Source organism: Oncorhynchus keta, chromosome 12, assembly GCF_023373465.1.
Source record: "Oncorhynchus keta strain PuntledgeMale-10-30-2019 chromosome 12, Oket_V2, whole genome shotgun sequence".
Taxonomy (NCBI): Eukaryota; Metazoa; Chordata; class Actinopteri; order Salmoniformes; family Salmonidae; genus Oncorhynchus; species Oncorhynchus keta.
The window spans coordinates 29,364,833-29,391,225 of NC_068432.1; the positions used below are offsets into that span (position 1 = coordinate 29,364,833).

The 26,393-nt window shown below is 43.0% G+C and overlaps 1 protein-coding gene across 11 annotated transcripts in view; it reads left to right on the forward strand.

Moving 5' to 3' along the window:
- Positions 1–26,393, forward strand: part of gria3a (glutamate receptor, ionotropic, AMPA 3a) — a 129,979-nt gene that overhangs the window by 85,822 nt on the left and 17,764 nt on the right. For 7 of the 11 annotated variants that reach the window (XR_008060877.1, XM_052457971.1, XM_052457973.1 and 4 more), the window contains 7 exons: positions 11,279–11,329; positions 18,453–18,629; positions 19,179–19,346; positions 19,486–19,590; positions 20,817–20,924; positions 22,761–22,967; positions 24,518–24,891. Coding sequence is in view for 10 of the 11 variants with exons in the window: in XM_052457971.1 (XP_052313931.1) it covers positions 11,279–11,329; positions 18,453–18,629; positions 19,179–19,346; positions 19,486–19,590; positions 20,817–20,924; positions 22,761–22,967; positions 24,518–24,891 (1,190 nt within the window). In the remaining variant the exon portion in view is untranslated. Of the gene's footprint in view, positions 1–11,278; positions 11,333–18,452; positions 18,630–19,178; positions 19,347–19,485; positions 19,591–20,816; positions 20,925–22,760; positions 22,968–24,517; positions 24,892–26,393 lie in introns of all 11 variants that reach the window. The other 4 variants (XM_035782468.2, XM_052457974.1, XM_035782466.2 and 1 more) reach the window with 1 other exon arrangement.

Sequence of the window (26,393 nt, forward strand, 5' to 3'; positions counted from 1 at the left end):
GGTGTTGAGAGGTGCCAAAACAAGTGCACACAAAGAAGATCCAAAATGCTAGAATAAAAAACAACAGTGTGTCTGCATGGAGAGAGTCTCTTCAATGTATGTGGGAAAGGTGTATTCATCCCCGGGACACACCAAAGCCTCGGTGTGTCCCATTTCGCTGACGACCCACTCGACTCCGCCCACCGACATCCTATTAAGGAAAACAAGAGCAAAGAGAACGAATTGGGCAGACAGAGTGGGAGGGTTGTCTCACTCATAAGTTATTAATTATATTTTTCCTATTGCCATTTTTTCCCACGTTCATATTATATCCTGAGATTTTAGAGTATTCTGAAAATATTTTTAGCAAGGGGGCCATTAAGTATTTTCTATTGCTCAGGTATAACAGGAGATCATCTGCAAATATTTTTTATTTATATCAGAGTATGTGAGCGGAGCGAGGAGCGAGCATGCCCAATTTGACTGGAGCGTAGAGCGAGATTCCCAGAGACTGGAGCGTCGGCCTTCTCGCTTGCTCCAATTTCGTTCCAGTAGCACTCACTTCATGAGCTTAGGGCAGGCCCAGCCCAGCATGCATTTGTAGTCTACTTGTGTGCTGTTATATCCCCTTGCTTTAGCTACTGTCATGGAGTTGCTAAATATTTTCATAAAGAAACTGATAAACCACACAGGCGCTAAATCAAGGTGGGGACCAAGAGCAAGAGAGGGAGTGTGGTGATGTAGTGCCCACAACTAAAGAATCATTGTGGAATCTGAAAAGACACGTATCCCGAAAGTATGTTGGTGTGCTTACTATGTGCACATGCTATTAAACATTCCGTTCATTTTTGTTTTGTTATCTATACAAAAGGCCATAATTGATTTTGTCCCAAAGGCCATAATTGATTTTGTCCCAAAGGCCATAATTGATTTTGTCCCAAAGGCCATAATTGATTTTGTCCCAAAGGCCATAATTGATTTTGTCCCAAAGGCCATAATTGATTTTGTCCCAAAGGCCATAATTGATTTTGTCCCAAAGGCCATAATTGATTTTGTCCCAAAGGCCATAATTGATTTTGTCCCAAAGGCCGTAATTGATTTTGGCCCAAAGGCCGTAATTGATTTTGGCCCAATAGGCCGTAATTAATTTTGGCCCAATAGGCCATAATTAATTTTGGCCCAATAGGCCATAATTGATTTTGGCCCAATAGGCCATAATTGATTTTGGCCCAATAGGCCTGGCATATTCCCACGTTCAAGAAGCTTTCCATTTTGATTGGGTTAATTTGCCTAAAAACCAGAAGGGCCTTCCCATAGAAAAATAAAAAATGACTTTGGATCTCTACCTAGCCTGGGAAGAGTGGCCAAAAGGGTGTTTAGGATCCCCAGTGGCTCTGCAAGTATGGAGAGGATGTTATACACTGCTGGCCTGTTCTCCAGACACCATTGCATGACCCTGAAGCCACACACTGGGCAAACTAGTGCTTCTAAAAATGTATTCTAAAAATGAATTCAAAGGCACTAATAAGTCATTTTTCATTTAATTTGTATTTCATTCTCAGTAAATCACAGCCTATATGCACAATGTATAGACTATAATGATTTAAGACGACACCATTCTGTATACTTCTGGCCCATCTTTGGACACTGTGTTAACAACCCTCCAGACGAGCTTCAATGCCATACAACTCTCCTTCCGTGGCCTCCAATTGCTCTTAAATACAAGTCAAACTAAATGCATGCTCTTCAACCAATCACTGCCAGCACCTGCCCGCCCGTCCAACATTACTACTCTGGATGGTTCTGACTTAGATATGTGGACAACTACAAATAGATTTCTGGTTGGACTGTCAACTCTCCTTCCAGACTCACATCAAACATTTCCAGCCCAAGCACCACTCCATGAGCGATGAGAGCAATTTCCAATTGCTCAATTCCGCTCACATGCTGTTTATGCATGTTTATATTCATGTTTACCAATACTGATATGGTCCTGTCTAATTATTTCTGTAAGTGGTTCAATTGCCAGTGCAAACAGGAGGGGGGAGAGAGGACATCCCTGTCATGTGCCCCTTTCTAAAGCAATTTCATCATCAGCAATATCATAATTTAGGACATTTATATAATATTCTTTATAACATTTATTATTTCAGCTGGAAAGTTGAAAGCTTCCAAAGTTTTGAATAGAAAAGCCATTCAAGACGGTCAAAAACCTTTTCGGCATCAACGGCCATTATTGATAAATGTATATCTTGTTTTTTAGCGTATTGTATTAAAATGAAATATGTTATTGTATTTGTTTGTAAATGGAGTTTTAAAAAACCCTGTTTGATTATGTATCAAGTCTGGTAAGACTTTTGCCATTCTATTGCTTATGAGCTTTTTAAAAATATTATTGTCACAAATTATTACACTTATTGGTCTGTAATCAGCAGGGGACTTTCCTTGTGTCCTTTGACAGCTCTCTGGTCTTGGCCATAGTGGAGTTTGGAGTGTGACTGTTTGAGGTTGTAGACAGGTGTCTTTTATACTGATAACAAGTTCAAACAGGTGCCATTAATACAGGTAACGAGTGGAGGACAGAGGAGCCTCTTAAAGAAGAAGTTACAGGTCTGTGAGAGCGAGAAATCTTGCTTGTTTGTAGGTGACCAAATACTTATTTTCCACCATAATTTGCAAATAAATTTATTAAAAATCCTACAATGTGATTTTCTGGATTTTTTTTCTCATTTTGTCTGTCATAGTTGAAGTGGCAGAATGCCCGGAATATGTTCTATAAGTTAAGAAAGGAGACGGTGCCAGACCCATGCCGGAAGCAACCTTATGAACTATGCCTATGTAACCTGTCTGTAACCAGTATATAATGGAACTAAACGGGACTGCCCCTTTAGAGCTCCTGACAGACATTCACTATGGTGCATCAAGTTTGTTGGAACCTCTCCAGTGTGCTGACAATAAACAATGATTCATTTAAGATTGTCTTTGAGTGTCCCTGTGTCCCTCTGTAATTTCCACAATAATTTGGCATCACAAAAAGGATCAGTGAAGGTCTGCGAGGGAGACACCGGTGCCGCATTCCCTAGTGGGAAAGCATTAGGGAATTTCCCATCTGACAAAAGACGACCTGGACACGCCCAGACCAGACTTTTACTGAGAGCTGCCCGGGGGAAAGATACCTGATTTGTGATCCTCTGAGAGTAATGTCTTCTGAATTTCAGTAAGTCAATTTAAATGAATCTGTGATTTGTTTAATATTGACTTTGCAATAGTGAAGTTTACACTCACCAACCTTAATAGAGAGAAAGAGAGAGAGAGATGCCGCAGTGGCATCTTACCTGTCTTATATCAGCTAGCTTGCGCTCAGATTGGTGTGGTGGATATATTTGATGTGTGTCCTTAAAAACATGATCCAAAGTGATAATTTTGTGCAGTGCTGATAGGGATATCAGGGATACCAACCAAAAGTTGGTTTTAGCAGTAACGCAGTTGGTTATGGCATGCATTTTGTCAGCGGAAATGCAGTCTATCCAGCCGTGATGCACACTGCGCCAGTATGCGCATAGAACAAGAGTAGCCTAATGTGCATATGGTGCCTGTATACTTTGCATTTAGAAACACAGAATTAAAAAAATAACTTTTATTTGATTAAAAACCAAGCATAGCCTCCCCTCTTCTCAATAAAGGCTTTTTTTGTCTGCCCAATGCAATCTGCAGTTTGTCGATTCCACTTTGACATATCAGACTTGATTTCCCTTACATTATTTTTGCAACCCCTTCAAAAATGTTAATGAATTATAATCCACATAATAATTCAGGTTTCCTGTTGCTGCAGGATAATTTTCCTGCTGTAGCAAACTGACTCAAATTAAGATCCTACATCTGTATGGTCACACTGTCCACGGTGTGGGAGGGGCTCCCTCTGGTTAGCCTGTTGTTACACAAACCCTAAGATTCATTCTAAATGGATAAGATGCATCACACATTGCCCACACGTTGCTGGCTCGTATGTGAGGCTGATTTGTGAAGAAGACACTAACTATGAGCAGTCCATGATTGCACTCAGGCTATCTATTCCATTCAATGTTCAATAAAATTGAGGAGTACATCAATGCAGTTGATACTGGAGCTCCCCTCTCACTCTCTCCCAGTGTACAGTTGGATAAGGTGTAGACTCTTTAACAGTTCTCCTTTATTGCTATGCCTTTGAAGAGTTTTTCCACCCACAAAGTGGATAATGGTGAGCTGTCCATCCTGTCTAGGGAGATGGAACCATATAAATAGAATAGAATGACATTCTATTTGGCTGGAACACAATGGCCTGACTCACCTAGTCTCTGACCGAAAGAGAACAACAGAGACTGGTTCAGATCAGGAAGCGAACTGATGTGACGGAGGAATGAGAATGACCTCACTAAGTCCCCATCCATCTGTTTTAGGTGCAGGCTGGAAATATTATCATCCCAGGGGAACCAGGAAACTGGAGCGCTAGGATCCTAAAAATATTTATTATGCACACATCACATGCTTTATTTTTATCTTAGTCCACTTTTCTGGTCTAGAGAACAAGACATACACTGAGTATACAAAACATTAAGAACACCTGCTCTTTCCATGACATAGACTGACCAGGTGAAAGCTATGGTCACTTATTGATGTCACTTGTTAAATCTACTTCAATCCGTGTAGATCACATATGTCAGAGTCAAGGCCCGCGGGCCACATCCGGCCCGCGAGAAGGTTTTTTACGGCCCCTGGGATGATCTTGATTTATTATTAGAACCGGCCCGCAGACCGCAGCAAGCCGGCAGCCCGCAGATCTTTTACACGCACCAATACTACATTTCCCACAATGCAACGGTGACGCACCGAGCAGTAGGCTGCTTCATTTCAATATTTATTGGCACAGCAGTTGTCAGCATCACAGTAAAATTAACTTTCAGATACCCATCAAAAATGGCAAAACGGAAGGTGGACACTGAGAACCGGGGTTTCAAACAAGGTGGGAGTCGGAGTATTTGTTCACGGAGGTAGCTGGAAAACCTGTGTGTCTTCTGTGTGGAGAAAGTGTGGCGGTACTGAAAGAGTATAATCTGAGACGACATTATGAAACGAAACACGCGGACAAAAACAAGAATATGGACATGGAACAAAGGCTACAAAAGGCAGAGGAATTAAAACGAGGCCTCAAATCTCGACAGGCTCTGTTCAAAAAAGCCAAATCACAAGGCCAGGCTGCTGTCAAGGCCAGTTTTATTTTGGCAGAAGAGATCGCTAAATCAGCCCGGCCATTTACGGAGGGGGATTTCATCAAAAACTGCATGATTAAAGTTTGTGACGAAGTTTGCCCAGAAAAAAGGCAACTCTTTTTAAATGTGAGTCTGAGCAGAAACACCATTGCCGAGAGAGTAGACCAGTTGTCCATCAATCTAAAAGAGCAGCTTGTGAAAAAGGGAAAAGATTTCATTGCATATTCCTTGGCTGTGGATGAGAGCACCGACATTTCTGACATTGCCCAGTTGTCAATTTTCATCCGCGGAGTGGACTCCAGCCTAAGCGTGACAGAGGAGTTTTTGGCTTTACGTCCTATGAATGGCACAACTACGGGGCATGATTTGTATGAAGAGGTGTCAAGATGTGTAAATGAGATGGAGCTGCCTTGGGAAAAACTCGTGGGTTTGACAACCGACGGAGCACCTGCGATGTGTGGACACAGGAGCGGACTGGTGGCGAAGATACGGGAAAAGATGCAAGAGGAAAACGCGACAGGTGAGCTGACAGCTTATCATTGTATCATACACCAGGAAGCGTTGTGCGGTAAAGCCTTGAAAATGGAGCATGTAATGAGCATCATCACGCGCACAGTTAACTTTATCAGAGCCAAAGGTTTGAATCACCGCCAGTTCAAGGCATTTCTGACGGAGTTAGAAACGGAGCATGGTGATTTGCCTTATCACACAGAGGTGCGATGGCTAAGCCAGGGAAAGGTGCTTCAAAGATGTTTCGAGCTTCGTGAGGAGATTTGTCTGTTCTTGGACAGCAAAGGGAAAGACACAACACAACTCCGAGACGAAATGTTTCTGTGTGAAATGGCTTTTCTGTGTGACATTACGAGTCATCTGAATGCAATGAACTTGCAGCTGCAGGGTCGGGATCGTGTCATCTCTGATATGTACAGTACAGTGAAGGCATTTAAAACCAAACTGACTCTGTGGGAGACGCAGATGCGGAAAGAAAATTTGAGCCACTTTCCCAGCTGCCAGACCATGAAAGAGAAGCTCTCTACCAGTGCGTTCCCGAGCGCACAGTTGGCTGATAAAATAGGTATGCTTGCCGCTGACTTTCGACGCCGATTTGCTGACTTTGAAGCACAAAAAAGCAGGTTGGAACTGCTCGGTAACCCATTTACTGTTGACGTGGAAAGCTCACCACCAAACCTCCAAATGGAGTTGATTGACCTCCAATGCAATGATGCACTGAGGGCAAAATATGCGGCAGTGGGTGCTGCGGAGTTCGCCCGTTTCCTCCCGACACAATGCCCCAGCTGCGCATCCAGGCTGCTCAAACGTTGTCTATGTTTGGCAGCACATACCTGTGTGAACAACTGTTTTCTTTGATGAACTTGAACAAAACATCACACAGAAGTCGACTTACTGCTGAACACCTCCACTCAATTCTGAGGATTTCCTCAGCTCAGAGCCTTACCCCGAACATTGATGAACTTGTGGAAAAGATGGGACACCACCAAGTATCACCCTCAACCTCAAACAAGTGAACATTACTGTGCAATCACATATTTAGAGTTTTTACTCAGTTCAAGTTTAAAAGTTAAAGTTTAATATTTGTTTTCACTGCATGTTACTTCTCCTTAAACAAAGTGTTGTTTTTGATTAATAGATTTTTGCACTTTATTTTATTGTATTTCAATCCAATTATATTTTAAAAATATTTCAGTTGAGTGGATGATAGAAAATTGCTATTATTGTTTTTTTCTTTGAAGTAAATTTAGCCCACTTTTGCTAAAATAGAAAATATAGGCTACTGATGGTGCCTTGAATACCGGTTTCTTTCATTTAATGTTCATGTTATGGGGATTTTTATATAAAGGAAATTTGTCTTTTGTGTCTGTTGAAAATTAAAGATTACTGACAGAGCCATAAGAAAATATTGCTTTATTTATCTGATCATATTGGAATATATTTGTTAGGTTTTCAGTAGGTTCAATTAGGTTCACTAGACTATATGCGTCATTTAAAAATTTTTCAATGAACATTCGAACAGTCCGGCCCTCGGCTTGTAGCTAAATTTTTTATTTGGCCCTCCGTCCATTTGACTTTGACACCCCTGGTGTAGATGAAGGGGAGGAGACAGCCTTAAGAGAATTGAGACATGGATTGTTTACGTGTGCCATTCAGAGGGTGAATGGGCAAGACAACATATTGAAGTGCCTTTGAACAGGGTATGGTAGTAGGTGCTAGGCACACTGGTTTGTGTCAAGAACTTGTTACATGCTTTTGTTTGCCCATTTATATTTCGAGGTTATACTCACGTTTGCACGTGGGGCGCACTGATTGGTGTCACCTCGTTAGTCAGAATGTGTTACACCTGTGCTGGTTTGTCATCTCGTTAGTGGGAAGGTGTTTCACATGTGCTGGCCCAAGTGATATTTAAGAGTGGTTGGCCCAGTTCTCTTGAGAGGTGTGTGGGGTTAACACCTTTAGTTGGCACTCCCTATTTGATTTCTAGAAAAACAATCCTGTATCTGTTCTTCTCTATTTTCATTTTGCTCCAATTTTTGATTTGCCTCCTGTCTTTAAGTTTGGTGTGGGTTCTTCTTTATTTTATATTGGCCTTCTTGGGCCAATGTAGTGGGCACTCATGGTGGGTGTCTTTTAGGAACGTAATAAACTTTAACGCTGCAGGATTTTTCACGCTCAAAACTTTCCAATGTGTATCAAGAATGGACATCCAGCCACCTTGTAGAGTCCATGCCCCGACGAATTGAGGCTGTTCTGAGGGCAAAGGGGGGGATACTGCATACTGTCTTCATATACAACAATTATGTCCCCTAGATTGGAACTGGCCTCCTTTGAATGGTAATGTGTATGAGTCACTGAAATACCTCAACTCCCCCTACTTGCATGAGTGCGTGCGCGTGGGCACACACACATACACACCCTGGGACGGATTAGTTTAGGACTCTTAAGTACTCAAATTGGATTTGCGTAGTCATACGTCTCTGCAATAGAGAACCAACACACAGCGGACCACAGAGATGTTTCAGCACTTTCTACATTTCAGATCACAGCGCAATATTAAGTTACTCATTAAATACGATGAATTAAACAGACTTCAATATTTGAGCCAAAAATACAATTTCAAGTACTCTGCTGCCTGTGACTGGAACGATTTGCAAAAATCGCTGAAGTTGGAGACTTTTATCTCCCTCACCAACTTCAAACATCAGCTATCTGAGCAGCTAACCGATCGCTGCAGCTGTACATAATCTATTGGTAAATAGCCCACCCATTTTCACCTACCTCATCCCCACAGTTTTTATTTATTTACTTTTCTGCTCTTTTGCAGACCAATATCTCTACCTGTACATGATCATCTGATCATTTATCACTCCAGTGTTAATCTGCAATATTGTAATTATTCGCCTACCTCCTCATGCCTTTTGCACACATTGTATATAGACTCCCCTTTTTTTCTACTGTGTTATTGACTTGTTAATTGTTTACTCCATGTGTAACTCTGTGTTGTCTGTTCACACTGCTATGCTTTATCTTGGCCAGGTCGCAGTTGCAAATGAGTACTTGTTGTCAACTAGCTTACCTGGTTAAATAAAGGTGAAATAAAAAAATAAAAAATATAAGCGAATAGCCTATGTTTACGGCAGGATGCAGTGGTCCTGTGCCGTTCGTTCCGTGACTCGTCAGAGGAAAGAATTAGCCGCTGGCTCCAGGCGCTGCAGCTTCATTAAGTGCTTGCTGTGTTGTCACACTTTGTCCGCCGTGGCTCCTTCCCTCTCACAAGAATCCCAGATGAAGGGCTTTTTGTTCCCTCTTCTTTTTTAATTGAACTTTTTGATTATGCATGCTTTCTGCCTGGGAGGGATGGGATGACGAGGGGCTGAGGAACAGGGTGGTTTAACATGTGTGATCAGCAGTTTTGGGGAATCTACTCTGAAAAGAGAGTTTACCAAGCTACCATGTACTTAACACTGGAAGAAGTTAAGCTAGACTAAAGCTACCCTTAAGAAAAATATAGTTTACTTAAAAATAACTGTCTTATGATGTATATTGTCTTAAAAAAGTTTAATATGTACATCTGAAATGTCAATGACTATGAAATGCAAAACAGTTAACTTTGGGGTCACATGTTAACACAATGTAATTTTTCCTATTAAAAACTTTTTTTTAAATTTCAAGTGAGAATTAGGCAAGTCTGATGACAAAAATGAAAGTAAATTATATATATTTTTTCCATGTAGCTACACCGCTACATGGAAAAAAGTAATGAACTACCTAGATTTGAATTTAGTTCAACTACATGCAGTTCACTACTCCCCTACACTGGAGATCAGATCCTTCACTAGAGACAGAGTCCCACTGTCAATGAGCCTGTCTATATCACTCTGTGTCTTCTGAAATGACAGTGAAATGGGCTATGTACGTCATTACAGGTGTTATTACCAGTAGTATGGCCCTATCCCACACACTGGGACCTTCTAGTTCCGTAACTATTCTCCCTCTGAGAAATGGGAAGTTTGGGGTCCCAGGCAGGCAGGATCTGAGGGGGTTACTGGTGGATGTGGAAAATGTCAAACATAATGAAATCGTTGAGCACACCTTCCCAGGGTAATAGGATTTAGAGTGGAAAGTGCCATAAGGATGGGGAGTATAGGGAGAGGGACTGAGCTGTAACCTTGGAGGATTGAGAATGTTCTCTCTCCAGAGACAATTGGGAGCTATTAAAGGGACTAAGCAGATGATGGTTGAAAGGTAGAGGTGTGAAGGAAAGGACTGACTGGATGCTGTCTGAATTAAAGTCACAATGTGCAGATGGATGCCTTTACAGATGGAGACTTGTGGGTAATTTAACGCCCTTAACTGTGATAAAAAAAGTCCTATTCCTACACTGTTTCCATTGTTTCCTTGGTTACATCTAACAATACAGCCCTCAGTGACATTGCGGGAGGTGGAGGAGATATGAGAATTAATTAAGCGATGCAACACAACATATTGCATATCCTTGATTCCTTGCTTTGATACTCTTACAATAATTACAATCCATATTGGAGGTTATTCAAAGGTAAAATTAAACATACAGCACATTTACCACATGTTCGTTGTTGGAATTCATAGGCATTCTCTCAACTACAATGCGTGAAACTGTCCTACATAACACTGGATGTTGCAGTGGCTGACACATAGAGAGCATCCTTGTCAAAACTGTGGGGGAGGAAGTCTAAAAAGACAGTGAAAATAGAGAGAAAAAAGCCTCTCTCTCCACCCCCTCAGTATGGGACTGTATGTATCTCCATGATGAAACCACATTTATGTTCTGCTTTGTTCTGTTCTGCCAGGCAGTAAGAATGAGAGGTAACTTACAGTTTCTCTGAGTAACCTTGATGCGTTAACTAAGCCTGGACTGGTCATTAGAGTAAACAAAACAGCTAGCGTTGATTGTCCATGCCTGCCTGCCCACTCTCACTAGGAGAGAACAGTTTTGGTCCTAATTAAGTCTATATAACCCTGTGGCAGATTGAGCTACAGCAGATAATGACAGAGAGCACTTTTTGTTTCAGCAGGCAGCTGCGTTATAAAAGGGTAATTTTTTTGCGGGCCTTGAATCCTGACCTTATTTTCCATACTGACGCTAATACAAAAGGAACACAAAGTCCCGCACACACACACGCACACACACACAAACACACACCCAGACCCTGTTAGAGAAACACACTCATATACACATCAGACATTATCTAAGGAACATTATTTAAGAAATTCAATTATTCTGTTTGTTTTTGAACTGAAAGATGACAGTTGAATCTGTGCGGTTTCTGCTGCTCAACAAAAGTCACTGATGGGGATGGTGGTGGTGCACTATATTTGCTCATTAGTGCAAAGAGACTGGAAACCCACAACCTTGATCAAGTGGATCTATGCTACTTCTGAGAACTGATAGAGGCTTTCAGGTTCTATTGTGTCTTCTTAGAACAGAAGACTGATAGAGTATGTGATGTGATGTCCTTTGATACCTTGTCTAATTTAGAGTTTTTTCCCCCCTCTTGCAGGTGGTGACCCTGGGGAAGAACAGCAGAGGCTACCACTACATCCTGGCTAACCTGGTGAGTAGAGTAGGACAACACAACAATCCTTATCTCTTTCAGGTGCCCTCTTAAACATGTATTATACAATGTGATGTGCAATCACTTTAGTTTTCTAAATTTGAACAAACTGTACTTTTATGAACAAATACGAACATACATTATCAGCAAAAACTAGAAAGTTGTATGTTATTCAGAAAACAATACATCAGAAAACTCTTTCCTTTTTTAACTGTAAAGGCATTACAGTTGAAGCTCTCAGTACAGATGAACCCAGTTGTTGGGGACAGATTGTTTGATACCTGCATGTTGTTGGGGACAGATTGTTTGATGCCTGCATGTTGTTGGGGACAGATTGTTTGATACCTGCATGTTGTTGGGGACAGATTGTTTGATACCTCCATGTTGTTGGGGACAGATTGTTTGATGCCTGCATGTTGTTGGGGACAGATTGTTTGATGCCTGCATGTTGTTGGGGACAGATTGTTTGATACCTGCATGTTGTTGGGGACAGATTGTTTGATGCCTGCATGTTGTTGGGGACAGATTGTTTGATGCCTGCATGTTGTTGGGGACAGATTGTTTGATACCTGCATGTTGTTGGGGACAGATTGTTTGATACCTGCATGTTGTTGGGGACAGATTGTTTGATGCCTGCATGTTGTTGGGGACAGATTGTTTGATGCCTCCATGTTGTTGGGGACAGATTGTTTGATGCCTCCATGTTGTTGGGGACAGATTGTTTGATACCTGCATGTTGTTGGGGACAGGTTGTTTGATGCCTCCATGTTGTTGGGGACAGATTGTTTGATACCTGCATGTTGTTGGGGACAGATTGTTTGATACCTGCATGTTGTTGGGGACAGATTGTTTGATACCTGCATGTTGTTGGGGACAGATTGTTTGATACCTGCATGTTGTTGGGGACAGATTGTTTGATACCTGCATGTTGTTGGGGACAGATTGTTTGATACCTGCATGTTGTTGGGGACAGATTGTTTGATACCTGCATGTTGTTGGGGACAGATTGTTTGATACCTGCATGTTGTTGGGGACAGATTGTTTGATGCCTCCATGTTGTTGGGGACAGATTGTTTGATACCTGCATGTTGTTGGGGACAGGTTGTTTGATGCCTCCATGTTGTTGGGGACAGATTGTTTGATGCCTCCATGTTGTTGGGGACAGATTGTTTGATGCCTCCATGTTGTTGGGGACAGATTGTTTGATGCCTCCATGTTGTTGGGGACAGATTGTTTGATACCTGCATGTTGTTGGGGACAGATTGTTTGATGCCTGCATGTTGTTGGGGACAGATTGTTTGATACCTGCATGTTGTTGGGGACAGATTGTTTGATGCCTCCATGTTGTTGGGGACAGGTTGTTTGATGCCTGCATGTTGTTGGGGACAGGTTGTTTGATGCCTCCATGTTGTTGGGGACAGGTTGTTTGATGCCTCCATGTTGTTGGGGACAGATTGTTTGATGCCTCCATGTTGTTGGGGACAGATTGTTTGATACCTGCATGTTGTTGGGGACAGATTGTTTGATACCTGCATGTTGTTGGGGACAGATTGTTTGATACCTGCATGTTGTTGGGGACAGATTGTTTGATGCCTCCATGTTGTTGGGGACAGATTGTTTGATACCTGCATGTTGTTGGGGACAGATTGTTTGATGCCTCCATGTTGTTGGGGACAGATTGTTTGATGCCTCCATGTTGTTGGGGACAGATTGTTTGATACCTGCATGTTGTTGGGGACAGATTGTTTGATGCCTCCATGTTGTTGGGGACAGATTGTTTGATACCTGCATGTTGTTGGGGACAGATTGTTTGATGCCTGCATGTTGTTGGGGACAGATTGTTTGATACCTGCATGTTGTTGGGGACAGATTGTTTGATGCCTCCATGTTGTTGGGGACAGATTGTTTGATACCTGCATGTTGTTGGGGACAGATTGTTTGATACCTGCATGTTGTTGGGGACAGATTGTTTGATACCTGCATGTTGTTGGGGACAGATTGTTTGATACCTGCATGTTGTTGGGGACAGATTGTTTGATGCCTGCATGTTGTTGGGGACAGATTGTTTGATACCTGCATGTTGTTGGGGACAGATTGTTTGATACCTGCATGTTGTTGGGGACAGATTGTTTGATACCTGCATGTTGTTGGGGACAGATTGTTTGATACCTGCATGTTGTTGGGGTCAGATTGTTTGATACCTGCATGTTGTTGGGGACAGATTGTTTGATACCTGCATGTTGTTGGGGACAGATTGTTTGATACCTGCATGTTGTTGGGGACAGATTGTTTGATACCTGCATGTTGTTGGGGACAGATTGTTTGATACCTGCATGTTGTTGGGGACAGATTGTTTGATACCTGCATGTTGTTGGGGACAGATTGTTTGATACCTGCATGTTGTTGGGGTCAGATTGTTTGATACCTGCATGTTGTTGGGGACAGATTGTTTGATACCTGCATGTTGTTGGGGACAGATTGTTTGATGCCTGCATGTTGTTGGGGACAGATTGTTTGATACCTCCATGTTGTTGGGGACAGATTGTTTGATGCCTCCATGTTGTTGGGGACAGATTGTTTGATACCTGCATGTTGTTGGGGACAGATTGTTTGATACCTGCATGTTGTTGGGGACAGATTGTTTGATGCCTGCATGTTGTTGGGGACAGATTGTTTGATGCCTCCATGTTGTTGGGGACAGATTGTTTGATGCCTCCATGTTGTTGGGGACAGATTGTTTGATGCCTCCATGTTGTTGGGGACAGATTGTTTGATACCTCCATGTTGTTGGGGACAGATTGTTTGATGCCTGCATGTTGTTGGGGACAGGTTGTTTGATGCCTCCATGTTGTTGGGGACAGATTGTTTGATACCTGCATGTTGTTGGGGACAGATTGTTTGATACCTGCATGTTGTTGGGGACAGGTTGTTTGATGCCTCCATGTTGTTGGGGACAGATTGTTTGATGCCTGCATGTTGTTGGGGACAGATTGTTTGATGCCTCCATGTTGTTGGGGACAGATTGTTTGATACCTGCATGTTGTTGGGGACAGGTTGTTTGATGCCTGCATGTTGTTGGGGACAGATTGTTTGATACCTGCATGTTGTTGGGGACAGATTGTTTGATGCCTGCATGTTGTTGGGGACAGATTGTTTGATGCCTCCATGTTGTTGGGGACAGATTGTTTGATACCTGCATGTTGTTGGGGACAGATTGTTTGATGCCTGCATGTTGTTGGGGACAGATTGTTTGATGCCTCCATGTTGTTGGGGACAGATTGTTTGATGCCTGCATGTTGTTGGGGACAGATTGTTTGATGCCTCCATGTTGTTGGGGACAGATTGTTTGATACCTGCATGTTGTTGGGGACAGATTGTTTGATGCCTCCATGTTGTTGGGGACAGATTGTTTGATGCCTCCATGTTGTTGGGGACAGATTGTTTGATACCTGCATGTTGTTGGGGACAGATTGTTTGATGCCTCCATGTTGTTGGGGACAGATTGTTTGATACCTGCATGTTGTTGGGGACAGATTGTTTGATGCCTCCATGTTGTTGGGGACAGATTGTTTGATACCTGCATGTTGTTGGGGACAGATTGTTTGATACCTGCATGTTGTTGGGGACAGATTGTTTGATGCCTCCATGTTGTTGGGGACAGATTGTTTGATACCTGCATGTTGTTGGGGACAGATTGTTTGATGCCTGCATGTTGTTGGGGACAGATTGTTTGATGCCTCCATGTTGTTGGGGACAGGTTGTTTGATACCTGCATGTTGTTGGGGACAGATTGTTTGATACCTGCATGTTGTTGGGGACAGATTGTTTGATGCCTCCATGTTGTTGGGGACAGATTGTTTGATGCATCCATGTTGTTTGGGGACAGATTGTTTGATGCCTCCATGTTGTTGGGGACAGATTGTTTGATGCCTCCATGTTGTTGGGGACAGATTGTTTGATGCCTGCATGTTGTTGGGGACAGATTGTTTGATGCCTCCATGTTGTTGGGGACAGATTGTTTGATGCCTCCATGTTGTTTGGGGACAGATTGTTTGATGCCTCCATGTTGTTGGGGACAGATTGTTTGATACCTGCATGTTGTTGGGGACAGATTGTTTGATGCCTCCATGTTGTTGGGGACAGATTGTTTGATACCTCCATGTTGTTGGGGACAGATTGTTTGATACCTCCATGTTGTTGGGGACAGATTGTTTGATGCCTCCATGTTGTTTGGGGACAGATTGTTTGATGCCTCCATGTTGTTGGGGACAGATTGTTTGATACCTGCATGTTGTTGGGGACAGATTGTTTGATGCCTCCATGTTGTTGGGGACAGATTGTTTGATACCTCCATGTTGTTGGGGACAGATTGTTTGATACCTCCATGTTGTTGGGGACAGATTGTTTGATGCCTCCATGTTGTTGGGGACAGATTGTATGATACCTGCATGTTGTTGGGGACAGATTGTTTGATGCCTGCATGTTGTTGGGGACAGATTGTTTGATGCCTGCATGTTGTTGGGGACAGATTGTTTGATGCCTCCATGTTGTTGGGGACAGATTGTTTGATACCTCCATGTTGTTGGGGACAGGTTGTTTGATGCCTGCATGTTGTTGGGGACAGATTGTTTGATGCCTCCATGTTGTTGGGGACAGATTGTTTGATACCTCCATGTTGTTGGGGACAGATTGTTTGATGCCTCCATGTTGTTGGGGACAGATTGTTTGATGCCTCCATGTTGTTGGGGACAGATTGTTTGATGCCTCCATGTTGTTGGGGACAGGTTGTTTGATGCCTCCATGTTGTTGGGGACAGATTGTTTGATACCTGCATGTTGTTGGGGACAGATTGTTTGATGCCTCCATGTTGTTGGGGACAGATTGTTTGATACCTCCATGTTGTTGGGGACAGGTTGTTTGATGCCTCCATGTTGTTGGGGACAGATTGTTTGATGCCTCCATGTTGTTGGGGACAGGTTGTTTGATGCCTCCATGTTGTTGGGGACAGATTGTTTGATGCCTCCATGTTGTTGGGGACAGATTGTTTGATGCCTCCATGTTGTTGGGGACAGGTTGTTTGATGCCTCCATGTTGTTGGGGACAGATTGTTTGATGCCTCCATGTTGTTGGGGACAGATTGTTTGATGCCTCCATGTTGTTGGGGACAGGTTGTTTGATGCCTCCATGTTGTTGGGGACAGATTGTTTGATGCCTCCATGTTGTTGGGGACAGATTGTTTGATGCCTCCATGTTGTTGGGGACAGATTGTTTGATGCCTCCATGTTGTTGGGGACAGGTTGTTTGATGCCTCCATGTTGTTGGGGACAGATTGTTTGATACCTGCATGTTGTTGGGGACAGATTGTTTGATGCCTGCATGTTGTTGGGGACAGATTGTTTGATGCCTCCATGTTGTTGGGGACAGGTTGTTTGATGCCTCCATGTTGTTGGGGACAGATTGTTTGATGCCTCCATGTTGTTGGGGACAGATTGTTTGATGCCTCCATGTTGTTGGGGACAGGTTGTTTGATGCCTGCATGTTGTTGGGGACAGATTGTTTGATGCCTCCATGTTGTTGGGGACAGATTGTTTGATACCTGCATGTTGTTGGGGACAGATTGTTTGATGCCTGCATGTTGTTGGGGACAGATTGTTTGATGCCTCCATGTTGTTGGGGACAGATTGTTTGATACCTGCATGTTGTTGGGGACAGGTTGTTTGATACCTGCATGTTGTTGGGGACAGATTGTTTGATACCTGCATGTTGTTGGGGACAGGTTGTTTGATACCTGCATGTTGTTGGGGACAGATTGTTTGATACCTGCATGTTGTTGGGGACAGGTTGTTTGATGCCTCCATGTTGTTGGGGACAGATTGTTTGATGCCTCCATGTTGTTGGGGACAGATTGTTTGATGCCTGCATGTTGTTGGGGACAGATTGTTTGATGCCTCCATGTTGTTGGGGACAGGTTGTTTGATGCCTCCATGTTGTTGGGGACAGATTGTTTGATACCTGCATGTTGTTGGGGACAGGTTGTTTGATGCCTCCATGTTGTTGGGGACAGATTGTTTGATGCCTCCATGTTGTTGGGGACAGATTGTTTGATGCCTCCATGTTGTTGGGGACAGATTGTTTGATGCCTCCATGTTGTTGGGGACAGATTGTTTGATGCCTGCATGTTGTTGGGGACAGGTTGTTTGATGCCTCCATGTTGTTGGGGACAGATTGTTTGATGCCTCCATGTTGTTGGGGACAGATTGTTTGATACCTGCATGTTGTTGGGGACAGATTGTTTGATGCCTGCATGTTGTTGGGGACAGATTGTTTGATGCCTGCATGTTGTTGGGGACAGATTGTTTGATGCCTGCATGTTGTTGGGGACAGATTGTTTGATGCCTGCATGTTGTTGGGGACAGATTGTTTGATACCTGCATGTTGTTGGGGACAGATTGTTTGATGCCTCCATGTTGTTGGGGACAGATTGTTTGATACCTGCATGTTGTTGGGGACAGATTGTTTGATGCCTGCATGTTGTTGGGGACAGATTGTTTGATGCCTCCATGTTGTTGGGGACAGATTGTTTGATGCCTCCATGTTGTTGGGGACAGATTGTTTGATACCTGCATGTTGTTGGGTACAGATTGTTTGATACCTCCATGTTGTTGGGGACAGATTGTTTGATGCCTCCATGTTGTTGGGGACAGATTGTTTGATGCCTGCATGTTATTGGGGACAGATTGTTTGATGCCTCCATGTTGTTGGGGACAGATTGTTTGATGCCTCCATGTTGTTGGGGACAGATTGTTTGATGCCTGCATGTTATTGGGGACAGATTGTTTGATGCCTCCATGTTGTTGGGGACAGATTGTTTGATGCCTCCATGTTGTTGGGGACAGATTGTTTGATACCTGCATGTTGTTGGGTACAGATTGTTTGATACCTCCATGTTGTTGGGGACAGATTGTTTGATGCCTCCATGTTGTTGGGGACAGATTGTTTGATGCCTGCATGTTATTGGGGACAGATTGTTTGATGCCTCCATGTTGTTGGGGACAGATTGTTTGATGCCTCCATGTTGTTGGGGACAGATTGTTTGATGCCTGCATGTTGTTGGGTACCTCTGGTTTCACTGCAGGGCTTCGCTAACATGACCCTGGACAAAGTGTTTGCTGGAGGAGCCAACATAACAGGCTTCCAGATCCTCAACCCAGAGAACCCAATAGTCACACAGTTCATCCAGCGCTGGGAACGCCTAGACGAGAGGGAGTTTCCTGAGGCTAAGGGCACACCGCTGAAGGTACAGTACCGCACAGCTGTCAATGTTGTGTGGATGTTTTATTTACAGTACGAAACTTCCATCTCTGCCCATATCTGCTTCTCTACCTTTCTCTCTGACTATCTGTTCAGTTATCTGTGTCTCGCTAATAGTATCAAAGACAGAGCATTTTCACTCACAAAAGGAAAGCTTTTGTCAAATTTAACCAGATAAACTGTCAGTGAGGCAATAGTAAAATCATACTGCTTGTTTACTGCTTGTCACTCAGAAAATAGGCAAAAATTGGTTTTCTGTTTGAAAGTAGCTACAACAGTATGAACTAGCTTTGGCATATCAGGCAACAACAGACTGCCAATCACCAATTACTCTTGAATAAAATAAACCTTGAGGCAGAGTGGCAGTGGGCTGTTCCGCTACTGCTGTACCGACTTTATCATTGATACTCATTTTCACAATTTATTCCCTTTTCACATTGTGCTTTGTATCTAAATGTGCTCCTTACACAAACCAGTGAGTACCCTTCGGACTGCTCTCCTAGTGTCATGATCTGGTTTGGTGGTTGTGTTTCAGTACACGTCGGCACTGACCCATGATGCTGTGCTGGTCCTGGCAGAGGCCTTCCGGTACCTGCGGAGGCAGAGGGTGGATGTGTCCCGGAGGGGGAGCGCTGGGGACTGCTTAGCCAACCCGGCCGTGCCCTGGAGCCAAGGCATTGACATAGAGAGAGCCCTCAAAATGGTAGGAGGGTTCTTCACAGGTGCCCAGGTGTACCCCTGTTACCATGTCTTTAAAATATAGTAGTATATTTGGACTAAATCTGAATTGAGCTGTTGTGTGAAGGTTGTTACGGTTCCTTGTGTCGTGGTGTGCGTGGCAGGTCCAGGTACAAGGTATGACAGGGAATATCCAGTTTGACTCGTTCGGTCGGAGATCCAACTACAGCATCGATGTTTATGAAATGAAAATAGGGGGGCCCAAGAAGGTAAGTAGAAAGCAGCACAGTGGCTCAACATGCAGATTACACAACACTTTCTCACATTGTTGAGTTCAGAGGGTCATTAACTGAGTAATTGGGAAAAGGTTGCAGGATGTCAGACCAGTTCACTTCTTTTTTTTTCTTTATTCATAACTGTGTAGATAGTTCAGTTGTATGGACTTTAAATATGAATATTCAAGTAATTACACATTCAATATTTACGTAATTACACATTAACATGACTCCATAACATAAGTGTGCTTGTAACTGCATTGCACCATACGTGCGCAACAGTAATCATTGAACAGCTCTGAGCAGGGTCCAGGGCAGAGCTTTAAGCTTTATTGGAGTGCTTACAGTAGGACAGCTTTCACCTGTAGCGGATTATGTACTGGGGGCTGACCTCTCCCTGCGTGCTTCCTTTGTGCTCAGTCATAACTGGGGCAGGGGGTAGGAGAGGGGACACATCGAGTCTGTCAGGAGTAGTGCTATATTAGCCAGTAACCCCCCTAGTTACCACACATACTAGCCTATAGAACATGCTGAGCTATAGAACAGTAGAAGAGGAGAGAAGAATTAGAAAGAACAGGAAAGAAAAGTACAGAATACAACCGGACAGAAAAGATGAGAACAACAGACAGAACGAAACAAAACAGAACAACAGAACAGAACAAAACAGAACAGAACAAATAACATGTAACTGCTGACGTTTTCTTTCAATCTCAGCAGTTATTGAAAAGTTTCACAGACGTCAGATATCTATTTTTAGTAGCAGCATAGATATAGTATGCTTAATGTTTGTACATTAAGAGAAGCCCCTCACTCTGTAAATTGCAACTGAAATTGCTTATTGCTGAATAAGACTCGTTCTTTTTTGCTGGTATTAGTATTGCCAAGCTGCATGCGAGGAGCATTTCATGGGCAGTAATTCATGGTTATGTAAAAGATCTGTGACAGTGCAGCTGTAGTAAGTGTGCTGAGAGGGAGATTAGCTGAAAGTTGAATGCTCTTTTCCCCCACTGGATTTGTAGCAGAGGTTAAAGCGTCATCTCCAAGCACAGCACCAGTACAGGGCTTTTTATCTCGCGCATCACTAGACACCCCCAACCCCCCTTCAGGCCAAGACTCTCATCAGACATGCTCGCCTGCCAACTGCACTTGGAGGCTTTACTCACAAATGTCTTTTAAATGGCTGCTTCTTGTAATAACTATGATGTTTCTGTCATTTTCAGACCGGGTACTGGAATGAATTCGAAAAATATGTATTTATTGTGGATGCGCAGGTCACCAACGAGTCCTCTTCTGTGGAAAACCGAACGATTGTGGTCACTACTATTATGGTACACTTTCCAAGCAGATTTTAAATGTTCCACCTCTAAACAATTCTGCCACTCAAGGTCAAGGTGTCCATTGTTACATTCTGTCCTGGGAGGGTAGAACTATTTTCTTTTGAGTTGCTTTCCATCCACTCACTACATGTTGAAACAGTCGATTCACAAAGAGTGTTTCAACTGTATCCGTGTGGGTGTTAAAGCATTTTGATTTTCCATATTACGGTGGCCTGTTGTAGCAGTGACATCACAATAACGGCTTTGGTAATGAAACTAGTTAGAGCCGATAGACGTAATCTAATACACATTCAGTGCATACGTAAGTAAAAACCTGTTTCTTACTCATTAAGTAAATGGTCAATGATGACGGGGATAGAGACAACAAAACAACCTTTAATGTCAATTGTTTCTCACTGGGGACACAAAATAACTGCCATTTGAGGAGGACATAAAAAACCTCAAGGCTTTAAAGCTTTGGTTTGTTTATCCCCCTGTTCAAATCTATTTTGGATCGTCCACTTCAAGTTCTGTACTGAAGTATAACCTCTGTGGCTTCTTCCAATATCCAGCGATATTAGGGGGTCAAAGGTCAGGGATAGCAAGAGATGAAGTATTCCCCAGCTCAAGCAGAGAGATAAAAATAAATCAGCTGGATGTATATATGGTTAGTTAGAAGATCTTGGTCATTTTTAAATGTAAAATAAGGTAAGCCTTATCTTACATTTAAAACGATGGCCTTCTTTCTGACTCTGCCTATTATGTGTTCATCTTAGGCAAATTCAGAATACGAAAGTCAGACATTCTCATCTAGATGTAAGCATGTCATGCTCATACTCATAATTGGTTAGGATACTTCTGATAGACACAGGGAAATGGTAGGACCATTGTAATGTTATGATAGCAATAGTGTTACACTACTCATCTAGTGATCATGTATTTGTCTATTCACATTGTAAATTGGCCAAATCTCATTATGCATCAGAATTAGCTATATTTGACTTTATTGTTTCAGAAACCCATTTCTTCTAGCATAGAGGTGAAAAGATACCTTCAGCACAGAAAGAAAGAAATTGACCATTGTTTTACCCACTGGCATCTCTTCTACACCTGACACGGATTGGGATGTGATTTAAGATCAATCACTCTGTGTGATTTTTGAGCCGAGCCAAAAAGAAAACCAACCACATCTCAGAGTTTAAAGAGCCAAGTATTTGTATGAAAACCTCCCAGTGTATTCTGTATGGAAGATAAGCTCAGAGTTGGTTTGATGACTTGAATGATGCAGCCTCCCTGCACATTCATCGATGTGTTTGATGGTGTTGCAATAAAAACGAGCATTACTGTAATCCCTTGCCAATCACTACCATTTACATGATGAACTGGAAAGTATCACAAACCCCTGTTCAACCTGCCCCTGTCCTACCAAACCGATGCAAAGCCACCTCCTTAGAGTTGTGTCTGGGTTTAACATGAAGGAATCTGACTGAGTGACCCACCCCCTTTCCCCTTCATGCCTGTCTGTCAGAGGCCTTACTGTCCCTACTGGTTACCCGGGCCGGGCCCTGCATCTAGCCCGCTGCTATGGAGGCTGGCTGCATTTGGCTGTGGATCGGGTCAGCACCCCAACATCCCCATGTGACCAACTCGCTTCTTGTCCATGCTGTTCTGTTATTATTTCCTGTTTGTGTGCTCTGTGTCTGTGTATGTCTGTGTGTGTAATCCAAGCATGTGTGCATGCAACAATCACGGTGTGGGTTTAAGAGGACTGGCCTCAAGAGGAAAGGCCTCTGTGAATGGAATGTGTGCATGTTCAACTATAAACTCAACGTTATGTTTAATTAACAGGAATCTCCTTATGTGATGTACAAGCGAAACTACTTGTCACTGGATGGGAATGACAGATATGAAGGCTACTGTGTCGATTTAGCGGCTGAAATTGCAAAACATGTGGGGATAAGATACAAACTGTCAGTAGTTGCGGACGGGAAGTATGGTGCAAGGGATCCAGAGACCAAGACGTGGAACGGGATGGTGGGTGAGCTGGTATATGGGGTAAGTGACAGTCTGGACGTACTGAAGCACTGTCACCAACACAGGGACGGGGGCTTGGCCAGCTCTGGCTTGAGGTATGTGGCCCAGATCTGGTTAACACACCTAAACCAGATCTTCGGCATGAAAAGGCCAGACCTTGCCCAGCAGGGTGAATGTGATCCACATTCATTCAAAAGTGTCCCAGCAACTATGGGTATTTGTTATGCTCACATATCACAAGCCAGAACTGGCTCATAAGCAAAGTGTGCCTGCCCTCGCCCTGGTCGCATCTCCCACATTCGGACCAGATCTGGCCTTTTACTGTTGCGGTGGCAGCACTGATCCATATGTGCCACCCAGCAACCAGATCTGGCCCGCAATCCTCTACTGACTGGGTGTGTGATTTTCTCCATATGTATCTCCATAAATCCGATCTTAATTGAAAGATTGATTACTTTATGTTATGAACCACTCACTACATGTGTAAGTATGAGATCATTTTCTTCTTTCATAAAACACCAACTGTGAACTGGTTCATGTTTCATTAAGGGACAGATGACAGCCAGACTATAAAGTGAAAATGAAAAACATCTGTTTGTCAGTTTGAATGCAAGCAGTGATACTCTGAACGCATTTGAATTTAACACGAAATAGCACATCTCTTTTATAATGAACATTTTACCAACCATTCTGTAAAATGACACCCCAAACTCTTCAGAGAGCTGAAAGAGAGAGAGATGATCTCCTGCTATAATTGACAGGCTTTGTACATGCCCTGAGACACCTCTCTGCATCAACAGTAAATCCGCTGAACCATTAATTAGCCATTCACATGCAAATGAGCCAGTGATATATTGAGACAAGGAGTGGCTTGGAGCTGTGTTTTTCACAGAGTCCCTGCCTAACCCTCACTAAGATGATCCCAGCCCTCGCATGGCATTTACATATTTATAAGTCAAGGCCGGGTCCGGTTGTAACTCTGGGACCTGAAAAGCTATCGATGGGAACATTTATTACATAGCTGAGCTATTTGCTAATAAGGCTAGGAGGCTTTAAAGACAATCTGATAAAGGAGTTGAATTTCCTAGGCTGATTCAAATATCATGGGCTGTTTGCATAAGCTCTTCAACCTCCTGTTTCCATACCTTCTACTTCATAGATGGATCTGACGGAGTAATGCACTCTTTTGGATTAAGGCAGAGACATTAGCCACTACTAATGCTAACTGAGATTGGTCCATTTTAAGCTGGCAGGTCTCACTTTCTTCTTAAACGTATCTGACATTTAATGCATTCATTTTTCTAATCCACCATTTCATTTTTCCGCGCTCCATCTCTACTCATTGGTTTCAGCAATACATTATAGATATACTATAGTCATAATGAGATATTGAAAATTGCCTGATGACCAGTTTATTTGATCAAGAAACAGTAAAATCACAATTTCTTTAGATGGGTATTCTATTTTAAATTGTTATAAGTCGGGCTTTGATCACAAGGCAGTTTGATGTGATGTGTCTGTGCTCTGTTTTGACCCACTAACTCCTCCTGTTCCTGTTCCCATGTTTCCAGAGAGCTGATATAGCAGTGGCTCCTCTAACTATAACATTGGTACGAGAGGAAGTGATAGACTTCTCTAAGCCTTTTATGAGCCTGGGGATCTCCATTATGATAAAGAAGCCTCAAAAGTCAAAGCCGGGCGTGTTCTCCTTCCTGGACCCGCTGGCCTATGAGATCTGGATGTGCATAGTGTTTGCCTATATCGGCGTGAGCGTGGTGCTCTTCCTGGTCAGCCGCTTCAGCCCCTATGAGTGGCATCTGGATGAGAACGACGAGGCCAAAGACCCTCAGAGCCCTCCAGACCCACCTAACGACTTTGGGATTTTTAATAGCCTGTGGTTCTCCCTGGGCGCCTTCATGCAGCAAGGATGCGATATCTCGCCAAGGTTGGTTACTGTACTCCATGTTCCATCACCTCAAACTCAGCCATCCTATCATCTACAAACTGTACCATCTCTCTGCATTTTATGGTCATAATCACTACAACTCCCATCATGTCATGGTGCATATATGTTATTTTTTGGTTGTGTCTTGGTTGTTTTGCTCTCCACCCCATTCACCTCCACTTCATCTTTCCCTCATCCTCGTTAAACACACCACCACCATTCCTCACTCTCTCACTCTTTCTCTCCTGGCTGCATGCTAACAGTTATGCATTGCATCCACAAAATAACTTATGTCCAGCATCCAGGGGACTGTAAAATGCACAGGGTCATTACATCCGTAGTTTACCCTATTCCACATGACTCTTGGAGGGCTACCGTGTTTTTTCTGCATGTCCCATTTGACGGTCGTCAGCCTGGTGCGTAATGTATTTTTATCAATTTTCACTCTGATGAAGCACCTTAATGGCATTAAATTCGGCCTCTTACCTCATGACTAATATCATGCATTTTCATATAGACAAAAAGTTACGCCCTCTTCCCCCTCTTTTCATTCATTCAGTCCATCTCTTCACTCATCATCACTGTTGTGCCGGTGTGTCCCTCATTCCTTCTCGGGGGACTGTCATTGTTCAAGCCATCCCTCCACATCTTGTCTGGGATGTTGGGCCATTGTAGTGCATCTGAATGAAGATCAATGAGAGAGTGTTCCAGGACATGTCTATCAGATCTGAGCATCAGTCTCACCTGAATAGTGATGGCTACAGCGCTATAGGGTAATGATCCACTGAGATCAACATTTAAACATGCATCGTTCCCATTCATTCCTCAGTAATTGTTCCCTTACTGTCTCTATGGTAATTTTTTTTTTTTTTTTTGAGCATTGCTCATGAAAAAAAAGGGGTTTGCGTGCTGAAAACTGAGTGATGGCTTCTCATGTGCAGTGAAGAAAGTAAACTCTAAATAAAATACAAGCCATTTAATCCTTGTAACATAATAACAGAAAAGAACACAAAACATTCTATGGCAATTTAGGATGTCAGGTACTATTTGAAAAGCCCATAGAATGCCAAAGAGTCAATGCCACAGATTTGATGAATTTGATGAAAACGATTTAGTAAATGTCCCTCTCCCTCCTGGAGGATCAGTTTTCGTGATATACTACAGTAAGCCTAAGGTTAGTAGTTACCGTACCAGTGGGGTTCGTCAGACTCATTGAAGCTGATGCACGCTAATCTCTGCTTGCTGTGTTTGTGTGTGCTTTCATTCAGCCACAACACAACCCTCCATGCAAGCATCATAGAGCAACAAGGCTGGGACGCCATGTTTTTCTCTGTGTAAAGAGCATTAACATTGAGGTATGTGGGTGAGATTTGACATAAATCCAAGATCAATGCTCTGAGGCTGTGCATTTATGTCAATACATGGTGTGTGATACCCAGACACAGGAAGCAGTGGACTCCAAAAGCATGGCGACCTCCATCCCCCTGTCAGTGTGTAGGATT